The 12773-nt window shown below is 43.8% G+C and overlaps 1 protein-coding gene across 1 annotated transcript in view; it reads left to right on the forward strand.

Moving 5' to 3' along the window:
• Positions 1-12773, forward strand: part of LOC124616336 (integrin alpha-9-like) — a 180685-nt gene that overhangs the window by 107047 nt on the left and 60865 nt on the right. The window contains exon 9 of the mRNA XM_047144643.1: positions 7845-7956. Within this exon, the coding sequence (XP_047000599.1) occupies positions 7845-7956 (112 nt within the window). The remainder of the gene's footprint in view (positions 1-7844; positions 7957-12773) is intronic.

The following is a 12773-nucleotide window of genomic DNA, read 5'->3' on the forward strand; positions in this document are numbered from 1 at the left end:
AATGCGACAAAGAAGGCAGTTGCGGCAGCCAAATCAGCCTACTTCAGCGAAGTCTGCGATAAACTGGAAACACCTACCAGAGAACGAGAAATTTATCGACTGGTGAAGCAGCGCCATAAACAAACTGTAGACACTGAAAAATTCTGTGGAATCAATTATGAAGAAGGCAAACTTATCACCAACAGAAAGAAAGTAGCAGAGCGATGGAGAAAATACTTTGAGGAAGTTTGCAGTGAGACGTTTCCATATGCTCCAATTCCAGTGTTAACTCCAGTAGAGGGACCTACTGCAGCAGTCACCAAGGATGAGGTTGTCGAAGTATTAAGGAAAATGAAAAATGGAAAGGCAACGGGGTCAGATGATCATCAGAAATAAGATTTTGATGTTATGTTTCGACTGAAATATCTCAATTGCTTCAAAAGTTCTTTCTAAAAACTTTCAAAATTAAGACGAGTAGTAATGTCATATCAGGTTTTGTACGATTAGTTCATGGGAGTGTTCCTCATAAATCTATTACGTCAGTTAGAATAAGAAGTGGTTTTGATTTCCAACGAATGTTACTAAATCTGGGAACAATTTATCAAAAAAGACCACGGAAACAAAGCTGATGAAGAACATACGAGGGAAAAGAGAACGGGATAATTAATTTCAGCCAATTTTATGCATTGGCCTACAGTATCTGTTACGGCACATCGGAATTAACTTCTAGTACGTAAAATTTTAATTTATACTTTACAAAGAGCTTTCATCTGAAGCAATAAATAAGATGAAGATCGAGAGATTGTAATCGATCTTAGACAAACAAAAGCCGCGGGTAATTCAGTACAATTATTCACAATCTATACTAATATAGGGCATGTCCACCATTTACCTTTGTAACGTCTTGAGGTCTTCTGGTGACACTTTCAGTGATTTATCTCAATGCTTGTAGAGGAATGCCAGTCCAGTCTTCCTTAACAGCTGAAACGAGAGAAGGTTATCGGATCTGGAGGATCTGGAGTGAAGTCGACGCTCTAACTCATCCCAGAGGTTTTCCATTGGGTATAGGCGAGGGCTGTGGGCAGACCTGTCTATTTCAGAAATGTTATTGTTCACAAAATCATTGCCTCACTGATGGTGCTATATGACAGAGTGTATTGCCATGCTGATTCAAACAATCACCGTTTCCAAACTGTTCCTATACTGTACGCAGTATGCTGTGCTGTAAAATAAGTTATTGTTTTCTTAAGCACAATAAGTGAACCACACCTTAAACACGATTAACACCCCATACTGTAACACCAACATTTCCTCCTTAGATCACCGTTTGCTCTATATTATGGCAGGTAACGTTCTCGAGGCATTCGCCCCAAACCCTTCCATAGAGTTGCCGTAGCGAATCCATCACTCCAAACCAATCGTTTCAAGTCATCTGGTGTCCAGTGGCGTCATTCTTTAACCACCTCTATCGTCTCTTAGCATAGACAACAGAAATGTGTGGCCTATGAGGCGATGTATGACCTTTGTACCTCATTTTTAACTCCATACGCACAGTCATCATATTAGCTTGACTGATGGTAGCACTGTGGAATTCGCGAGTGATTCCTTTCACTGATTTTACATGATTTTTTACAGCCACCTTCCGCCATGGTCGACGTTCCCTGTCTGTCAGTACATGAGGACTGCCTGGTCTTGGTTTAGCTGTGGGTGTTTCTTCGCGTTTCCACTTCAAAATCACGTGACCAACAGTCGACTTGCGGAGCTGTAGGAGGGATGAAATGTCACTGATGAACTTACTCAAGTGACATCCAATGACTACTCCACGTTCGAAATCACTGAGGTTTCCTGACTGACCCATTCTACAGGGCTACTATAAATTATTCATTCGTTTTCTGAGTTATGTATTTTCCAAAGTATTAGATGCACAAATACACTCCTGGAAATGGAAAAAAGAACACATTGACACCGGTGTGTCAGACCCACCATACTTGCTCCGGACACTGCGAGAGGGCTGTACAAGCAATGATCACACGCACGGCATAGCGGACACACCAGGAACCGCGGTGTTGGCCGTCGAATGGCGCTAGCTGCGCAGCATTTGTGCACCGCCGCCGTCAGTGTCAGCCAGATTGCCGTGGCATACGGAGCTCCATCGCAGTCTTTAACACTGGTAGCATGCCGCGACAGCGTGGACGTGAACCGTATGTGCAGTTGACGGACTTTGAGCGAGGGCGTATAGTGGGCATGCGGGAGGCCGGGTGGACGTACCGCCGAATTGTTCAACACGTGGGGCGTGAGGTCTCCACAGTACATCGATGTTGTCGCCAGTGGTCGGCGGAAGGTGCACGTGCCCGTCGACCTGAGACCGGACCGCAGCGACGCACAGATGCACGCCAAGACCGTAGGATCCTACGCAGTGCCGTAGGGGACCGCACCGCCACTTCCCAGCAAATTAGGGACACTGTTGCTCCTGGGGTATCGGCGAGGACCATTCGCAACCGTCTCCATGAAGCTGGGCTACGGTCCCGCACACTGTTAGGCCGTCTTCCGCTCACGCCCCAACATCGTGCAGCCCGCCTCCAGTGGTGTCGCGACAGGCGCGAATGGAGGGACGAATGGAGACGTGTCGTCTTCAGCGATGAGAGTCGCTTCTGCCTTGGTGCCAATGATGGTCGTATGCGTGTTTGGCGCCGTGCAGGTGAGCGCCACAATCAGGACTGCATACGACCGAGGCACACAGGGCCAACACCCGGCATCATGGAGTGGGGAGCGATCTCCTACACTGGCCGCACACAACTGGTGATCGTCGAGGGGGCACTGAATAGTGCACGGTACATCCAAACCGTCATCGAACCCATCGTTCTACCATTCCTAGACCGGCAAGGGAACTTGCTGTTCCAACAGGACAATGCACGTCCGCATGTATCCCGTGCCACCCAACGTGCTCTAGAAGGTGTAAGTCAACTACCCTGGCCAGCAAGATCTCCGGATCTGTCCCCCATTGAGCATGTTTGGGACTGGATGAAGCGTCGTCTCACGCGGTCTGCACGTCCAGCACGAACGCTGGTCCAACTGAGGCGCCAGGTGGAAATGGCATGGCAAGCCGTTCCACAGGACTACATCCAGCATCTCTACGATCGTCTCCATGGGAGAATAGCAGCCTGCATTGCTGCGAAAGGTGGATATACACTGTACTAGTGCTGACATCGTGCATGCTCTGTTGCCTGTGTCTATGTGCCTGTGGTTCTGTCAGTGTGATCATGTGATGTATCTGACCCCAGGAATGTGTCAATAAAGTTTCCCCTTCCTGGGACAATGAATTCACGGTGTTCTTATTTCAATTTCCAGGAGTGTATGATTGAGCATGAATAGAACCGTAAACTCACCAACTTCGCATTTTTCTCTCTACAAGTGCTCTATGAGTCTCCCTTTGGTCACACTGTACACGTCCAAGCGGTAGCAGCATTCTGTCAATGGTCATCACAGCAGTGTTGATGCGTTCTCTGTACTGGTCTGGAGTTCTTGCAGTTGGGGCAACTAAACACCGTCCTTAATGTACCCCAAAAGAAAAAGTCACAAGCAGTACCCCAGTTGGGAGGCCAAGGGAGTAGAGCCAACATCGTCTTCATAAATATGCCCAGACCAGCGACGTGGAAATCGTTGTGCAGTTGTGGAAATAACTACAACTGGAACATTTCAAGGTAAGAGGTATCGATCACAGTCTTTCCTCAGATGAAATGGCCCATAGAGCTTCGTCTGTGACATAACAGTCGGCCGATGTGGCCGAGCGGTTCTAGGCGCTTCAGTCTGGAACCGCGCGACCACTATGGTCGCATGTTCGAATCCTGCCTCGGGCATGGATGTGTGTGATGTCCTTAGGTTAGTTAGGTTTAAGTAGTTCTGAGTTCTAGGGGACTGATGACCTCAGATGTTAAGTCCCATAGTGCTCAGAGCCATCTGAACCATTTTTTGTGACATCTTCGGTGAATCTCGTTCAGTTGCCATAATTTCTTGAGAATTTTCAGTGCCCCACGCTCTTACATTGTGAGGACAGGACAGGCACTAGAGAGGGGGGAAGGGAGACTGGGAAAGGGGAGGAGGGGGATAAGGTATGGGGGACGGGGAGGAGTTGGAGGGCGGGCCGCCTCAGGGGTGACCGGGGAGGGGGAAGGGGGAGGTGGATGGGGGAGGGGGAGGGAGAGCCACGTCACCGTTCAGGGAGGGGGAGAGAAGGGTTTTGAGGGTGGAAAAATGGTATAATTTAACGTTGTTCCAAAAGGACGAGTTAAACAAGATAATCAAATTTTTATGTAGATGAAAAAAATGAAATGAAATGATCGTGTGGCATTGATGGCTGGGAGGTGCCGTCCAGGGAAGATCGGCCGCTGGGTGCAAATCTTATTTCAGGTGATGCCACATTGGGCGACCTGCGCTTCAGTGACGATTAAATGATGATGAGGACAACACAACACCTAGCCCATGGGCGGAGAAAATTTGCAACCCAGCCGTTAATTGAAGGCGGGTTCACTATAGGGTAAGCAAGCACACAAACTATATAGACGAAGCAATGTGAGAATAAGTTGTAAATACGAATCATTCATAAAATCTATTGTCCTACAGGAAACTGTCTACGGTGTTGTGAAATAGATTACAAAGGAAGCGCTGGAGTTGATCGCTTTGGTTGCGTCTTTCAAAATAGCAAAGATCGCAACTGGCAGTGTTGGCCACTCCGTTTCTACCATGCGCCAGCACAACACTTCCTATGCACCTACATCAGCTTGAGAGCCACCACAGAAGAGAAAAATTTCATAATAAGGATATAAAAATAAATATCAGCATACGACGGTGCAACAATTCCGTCAATACCTGTAAAAGTATCGTTGAGAAAAACGCTTTGTAATAAATAGAAGTAAACTACGCACTGCCAATCACATGCTATAATCTTCTCAATCCAAACGTTGTGATTAAAATGGGTGTTTATACGTGGAACGATGAATGGCATCCTCTTCTCCCCTCCCTCCCAATCCCCACTGCTCTCTCTCATTTGGATCTGCCATTAATACTATTTGTACTCGTATTTCTCTTCTTCTTCTCACGGGCCTTTAAACTAATTTTTTTCTGTTTTGTCTGTAGCTTCTTGGAAGTTTTTCCTCATTCCCTTTTTTCTCGGTGTTGAAGCCATAATAAATAGATATTAATATTTAAGATAATATGGGAAAAAAATCTGTAAAACTATATTTTGGATCTGAAGCATCTAAAATGCACAAACTACTTATCTAGTTTCGTCGTATTTCACATTGTTTGCGTTCTAACAACTTTATTCGGCATATAACTGTTATTTTTCACTCCAATAAATAAACGTGCTTTCAAAGCTGCTTGTTTTGAGCCATAAATCGAAGTCGTGGCATATCGGAAAGCACGCCTTCTCTATATTCGATCACAGCCGTTTTTCTTACTACGGACACACTAAACAGTCACTGGCGGTTTATACACTTCTTCAACAAGTAAAGTCTCTCTACGTAAATGACTGGCTGTCCTGGACCATCCACTTTGTACAGCAGAAGCGACGACTATTCCACTAACAATGCAATGCTGAAGTTGCAACGTGTCTGGCACCGCACGCCCCCCTTTTCTCAGGAAACGAGAGAAAGTGAAGAGATTTTAGCTATGTACACTGCGAGTGACGTAACTTGATTTTAGTTGCATGATTAATGTATTGCACTGTGAACGTTTCAATACTATTTGACTGACTGGTGCCCCACACGTGGCCTAGCTCTGGTCTGAAAGACGTAGTCATGTCAAAAAGACGTACGAGTAAGTCTGCTATGTAAAAATGAGACGTCGTAGATGAATGGCACTGTGAAAAGAATGTGACTGAAAAAGTAATGAGGGCCTGGAGTCAGTGGAAGGGGAGGGGGTGGGGGGTGGGACGGGGTCATGAAAATTCCACACAGGGCGGAGCCAGTCCTGTGTGACGATTAACTTTCAAGATGAATAGAATATTGCTTCATATTGCAAAACAAGAAAATTATTTTCTTTCTTTATCACCATTTTTTCAAACCACTGCACTGAAAACGGTAACTGGTGGGACCCATGCGACCTCGGAGAGTTAACTATTCTTGTTCTGTTCATCCATCAATCGTATTTGTAGATGTAATACTTTGGAAAATAGCACTTTGGAAACGAATAAATCATTTATACTCTGAAACGGCAAAGAAACTGATATAGGCATGCGTATACAAATACAGAGATATGTAAACAGGCGGAAGACGGCGCTGTGGTCGGCAACGCCTACCTAAGACAACAAGTGTCTGGCGCAGTTGTTAGATCGGTTACTGCTGCTACGATGGCAAGTTGTCAAAATTTAAGTGAGTTTAAACGTGGTATTATAGTCGGCGTGCGAGCGATGGGACGCAGCCTCTCCGATGTAGCGATGAAGTGGGGTATTTACGCGTACGACCATTTCACGAGTGTACCGTGAGTAGCAGGAATCTGGTAAAACATCACATCTGTGACATCGCTGCGGGCGGAAAAGATCCTGCAAGAACAACTAAAGACAATCGTTCAGCGTGACAGAAGTGCAACCATTCCGCAAGTTGCTGCAGATTTCAATGCTGGACAATCAACAAGTGTCAGCGTGCGTACCATTCAACGGAACATTATCGATATGGGCTTTGGTAGCCGAAGGATCACTCATGTACCCTTGATGATTGCAAGACAGAGCCGCTCGGGATTAGTCGAGCGGTCTGGGGCGCTGCAGTCATGGACGGTGCGGCTGGTCCCGCCGGAGGCTCGAGTCCTCCTTCGGGTATGGTTGTGTGTGTTTGTCGTTAGGATAATTTAGGTTAAGTAGTGTGTAAGCTTAGGGACTAATGACCTTAGCAGTTAAGTCTCGAGGGATTTCACACACATTTGACATTTTGACATTTTGATTGCACGAGAGAAAGCTTTACGCCTCACCTGGGCCCATCAACACCGACATTGGACTGTTGATGACTGGAAACATGTTGCCTGCTCGGACGAGTCTCGTTTCAAATTGTATCGAGCGGATCGGCCTGTACGGGTATGGAGACAGCCTCATGAATCCATGGACCCTGCATGTCAGCAGGGGACTGTTCAAGCTGGTGGAGGCTCTGTAAAGGTGTGGGGCGTGTGCAGTTGGAGTGATACGGGACCCATGATACGTCTGGACACGATTCTGATAGGTGACACGTATTTAAGCATCCTGTCTGTTCACCTGCATCCATTCATATCCATTTTGAATTTCGACGGACTTAGACAATTCCAGCAGGACAATGCGACATCCCACGCGTCCAGGATTGCTACATAGTGACTCCAGGAACACTCTTCTGAGTTGATACTCTTCCGCTGGCCTTCAAACTCCCGAGACATGAACATTATTGAGCGTATCTGGGATGCCTTGCAACGTGCTGTCCAGAAGAGATCTCCATCCCCTGGTACTCTTACGGATTTATGGACAGGACTCATGGTGTCAATCCCTTCAGCATTACTTCAAACGTTAGTCCAGTCGATGCCACATCGGTTGAGGCACTTCTGCGTGCTCGCGGGTCCCTACACGATATTAGGGAGTTGTACCAGTTTCTTTGGCTCTTCAGTGTAGTGGCCTTCTAATGTTACAGTTGAAAACCACAATACTCCCCACCTCCTTTAATACTGGCAGATACGCTTCTCGTGACACCTAGGGGCCAATTCCGCTTTACACAGTGGTGTCCGGATGCTGTTGATCAGGTAGTGTACCTACACGTGGACTACTCTGTTATTTCCCGAGCAATATAACAGGGACCTACAGACGTGAGCTTACTGTCTGTGTCAGTGTAGGCCACGGCCTTGTGCTTGTGTTCCAGGGTCCCAACCTGCGTTCACCGGCGGTGACGCTGGAGGGGGACGGCGCACCGCGCTCCCAGTTTGGCACGTCTGTCGCCGCTGTGGGAGACATCGATGGCGACGGCTTCCAAGGTTAGCAGCAGCACAGCTCTCCACAGGCCCCTCACACGTCGCTTTAGATGATTCGTAACACCCATATGAGGCAGCAACATACCGCGTGTTTCAAACAGATTCATTCGCTTTGATATGCCTGTATCTTCTACATGAATGAAGGTATAAACTTCGAAAAAATTTTAACTTCTACACCTGCAACAATATCTATACTTTGCAAATCGGTATGGAGTTCCTGATAGGGGTACCTCCCTCTGTACCACTTATTAGGGCTTTTTATCAATCCAGTTGCATACTATGAGATACTACATGTTAATAAACGTGAGTATATTTTCTAATCAGATTCCCTGACGAGAAAACATAATTGTGACGTACCATAGTTAAGGGTTGGTATCTGTGCTATGCACGCCTCTATTCTAAAAATGAGCTTCACCGTCGTCATAAGGTCGAGCTCTGCTTTCATACCCATTATCTGAGGTACCGGTATCTAAAAGAGCATTTACACGTTGCGACCCTCCAGTAAATGCTATTTCAGCTGCCTTGACTAATGGGCTCGAAAGCAGATGTACACGGCTCGACCCTACGTAGCTAAAGCACTGGCAAGTTAAACAAAATTTAAATAAACACAAATTTCAGTTTAATGATTAATAATAAATGGTGATGAATGGTTATTACCTGCTGTTAATAAATTGATGTAGACGCCACCAAAAATATACAGTGATTAACCCGGTAAGTTACCCAGTGAACCACATGAAAGAATATCTAGAAATAGTGGTTCCACAATAATTCAGTTTCAAAGATATAGATTGGTAATATTCAATAGTAGTTCAGATTGCATAAATCTGTGTAATCAGAATGGTAGCAGATTCCGCAGAAATCCACAAAGCACCAGTAATTCACCAAATAACAAAGTTCCTTTGTTTTGAACTAGGCACAAATAATCCCAGCACAGCAAGAAAATAACTTCCTTGAAGCAAATCTCATGATAATAGCTCACAGTTGAAGTTCATGCTAACTCATTGAGTCAGAGTCCAACTAGCCTCGATGCATCACTAAGATGGGCAAATTTACAGCATTCGTGACCGCTAGTCCCTGATATTCTGTCACCTTGCCCGACTGACTGCTTTGCAACATCAAGTCTCTCCTCTGTTAGTCTCGACACAAAGTTCATTGTATCATATCGCCACAGAAAGTCTTCTCTCTATCCAGTCGCGACGCGAACTGCCCCTATCTCCAGTCTACACCAAGTGTTTCAACTCTCTATCTCTCCCAGAAATCCTGGCTCACTCCACGAATTCTAATGTCTGACAGCCTCTTCGCTCGCGCGATTGAGAAATACTCGCTCCCCCACCAAGTAGCAAGATCTACTAAAATCTATAAAATGAACCACTATTTGCAAAATAATAAAGTTACAGATTAGGCATATGGCTTGAAGTAAAAATATTTTCTACCCCTTCTGTAGAGACCAAACACGAAACTGTACACTTAAAAGCATAGACATAAGTAATTAAACATGGTGTAGCACTTACGTGATTATAACAAATAACAAAGGATTCGCTTTAAAACGTATGAAATATAAGTTTGGCCTGCTCAGCTGACGCGTCTTTTTACCCTCAGTCTATTTATGGTGTTATATCTTACGGATCATTTCCCGTTATTAAGTTACTAAGATTTTAATATGTCTAACGTAACTGTTAGCAGTTATCATTCAGAAAGAGTTAATAATTTATATAAACGTAATATGTTCACGTATGGGTAGGGGCAAGAATTGCCATACTGCTTTCACTAGATGTGTACCTGTAGAGGATAGTATGATCTGACATATTTCCACAACAGAAAGATATAAAGCGCAATAATTCAGTAAATAAAATGTGTACCAATGTGTGATTGTCAAAATGGTAGTTAGAGCCCTGAGTTATTCATCCAATACTTCGTTAATAAAGATCGTATGAAGCTTTCAGCATTTATTAATTTGCATTGGCTGTGCTAAGTACATGTGTTAAGTGTGTTCAAATAACTTCTACAGTTTTTGTCATATTTGTAATATGAAGATCTTAATAAATGTACCTCAACGTCGCAAGCAAGCTAATACATTTGGATTTGTCGTACCTTGAAACATCGAATTATCATCGAATTATGAGGTACTTCAGTATGGCCATCTTTCATACTTCAGCAGAAGCCGGCATAGTACCGGACCGTCACTACAGCCCAGGATGCAGGTCCGCCCCTTTCTACCTACTAATGGGCGAAGACCACACTATTGTCCGCGGTTAGCTGGTCCGTTGTCGACACACACCGGTCTTTAGGAAAGGCTTAGTAGCCAGGCCGCACTCTCAAGATACATTTTACAACTTTTCTGTGGATTATTTCTTGAGCGTGTGTGTTGTGTTACAGTACTGAGACTGGCAAGAATTATTGCTTGAACGCCTCTGTTCAAGCTGTAATTAGCGTAACTCGTCTTTCCAGCCCCTGCGGAAACGAGAAATAGGTTCCTCACATAAACTCGTCCTTGAAACTAAGTTTTCGCCGGATTTGTGACGTTTGGCTTCAAGCGCCTGCCAATTCAAGTTTTTCAGCATCTCCGTGTCGCACTCCCACTCGTTCTGCCCTGCTTTGTATGCGTTCAGTGTCGCTTGTTAGTCCCGTCTGATAAAGGGCCTACACTCTTAAGCAATATTCTAAGATAGAACACTCGTAAGTAGTCTTCTTTGTAGAATAACTGCATTTTTTCAGTATCATATCGATAAATCAAAGTTTTCCTCCTGCCTCATTTACTGCCGAACCTATGTGATCATTCCATTTCATAATTCCGGAAATTATTACAGATTTTTCTATGAGCTGACTCATTCTAACGGTGAATCATTGATATTGTAGTCATACGATATTACATTTTTTCGTTCTGTGAAGTGCATAATATTATTTCTGAGCGTTTAAAACAAGTTGCCAATGTTTGCACCATATTTTTGATGGATTATTAAAATATGATTGATATAGGACCAATTGTTTTCAAACAGTAGAAGATGGTGTTTAATAACATAATTCTGCTTTGTGATTATAAAGGGTTTCAAGGATGTAATATCAAATAAATGGGGATATTTTAAGTAACATATATTCACTTCATATTATCTATGTGTTACTGAGGTTGTATGAGGTCTGTGGACTTATGAAAGATCTGAATCTTTCTGAGTTAAACTGGTCCACTAATACCATTGACATCAATTCTATGTCCAAAGAACAGCTTTCATTAATAAACGAGCTCAAGGGTATGTGATAGTACATGGAGTGGCCTAATACACATTGCAAAAATTAAATTCGTTTCGTTTTGAAAGTACTCGTTACGTCCTTGAAACAGATTAAATTACGAGAAGGGATGAAGTTTGAATCTATACGATGTATCAATAAGAGATGGCGTGTCACTGAACACGAAAGACGGCCAGTTATTGGTTCTTAAAACGTACAATAAGCATCAGTCTATACAAAAAGGCAAATGGAACACAGATAAAGGGAATAATGACACAGTTTTAACTACATGATCCACTAAAATAATATATAATACAAGTTCATGGACATTGGGGTTTTACTAAGGATTTAATTTGCTTTATGTATACTGTGGACAGCGAGGGTTGCATAGGACAAAGGCAACGGAAACAGTTCACTCAAACCCTCGAAAATTAGCATGCTAGAGTCAAGAAGTAGATCTACTAGGAGTCTATGAGCGTTTAGCTACTATAATTAAATCGACTGGAGTAGAATCAGGATGAACAGAGGCATATTAGCGCTCATGTACCGAACTGGTGAAAAACACCTTGAATTACACAAATGCAAGTTAAGGAGAAATTCTTTACGTATGTCGGTACTATTTCCGCCCGTAATTTTATGTGTGACAGTACCAAGCATAGCAGTACTTACCTGATGCAAGACATAGGACATGTGGCTAGTTCTTCCTAGTACGACTATGTTCATCATTGAGTGTAAATCCCGTAACTCGGATAAAATATTCCCAAAGACACGGCGTGAAGGAACTGAATGCTACCACTGAAAGCGATAATATTTGCGTTGAAACAATTCAGGGCGAGCTTCGACTGACACCAATAGCACCAGATATCAGTCAAATTGGTACCAAAGCTTGTATATCGACAGAGTATCAACCAAAACTCCGATATAGTTTGTGCTGTGTACTGTCGTTCAGGGGAATGTGCGTAAACGGTAAGTCATAAGTAACATCTGACCCACGGAGCAGAGGAAAAGCATAAATATGAGCATCTGTCACGTGGATCTGCCATGGGGGAGTCGGTAAAGCGTTACTTTGTCGTACCAAGGGTCCTGGGTTCGAGCTCTGGTCACAGCAGTTTTTGTATTGTAGTACGTGTGAAACTGTTATATGGGATAACATGTTCCGGAAGTGCAAAAGGGCTGTCCGGAGTTTATAGAAATGTTCTATTGGCAGTCCGCTTTTGCTTCGTTTATTTGCAAGTAGCAAACCTCTGGAGCACATTTGTAGTTTCACAGAATAAATATAAACAATCGTAACATAAAAATAAAGAACTACAATAGACATGCCTAAGTATTAAGAATAATCACAATATTAATAATGATAATAATAAGAACAAGAAGAAGAAGAAGTATTATTACTGTTACACTTTAGCATAGAATATTGTCTGGCCACATTTAATTAACTTCAGTCCGTGCCAGAAACCGAAGAGCAAATGCAGAACGTTGTTGCGCATCATGGGATTTCAGTTGCTACATCGTCAGTATCTTGCACGGGTAACGGTGTAAAATAGACCATAAAAGTTTCCGTACTGTTGACCATGGGATGGATAATTCTCGTGGCACTG

The sequence above is a fragment of the Schistocerca americana genome, chromosome 5, assembly GCF_021461395.2.
Source record: "Schistocerca americana isolate TAMUIC-IGC-003095 chromosome 5, iqSchAmer2.1, whole genome shotgun sequence".
NCBI classification, from domain to species: Eukaryota; Metazoa; Arthropoda; class Insecta; order Orthoptera; family Acrididae; genus Schistocerca; species Schistocerca americana.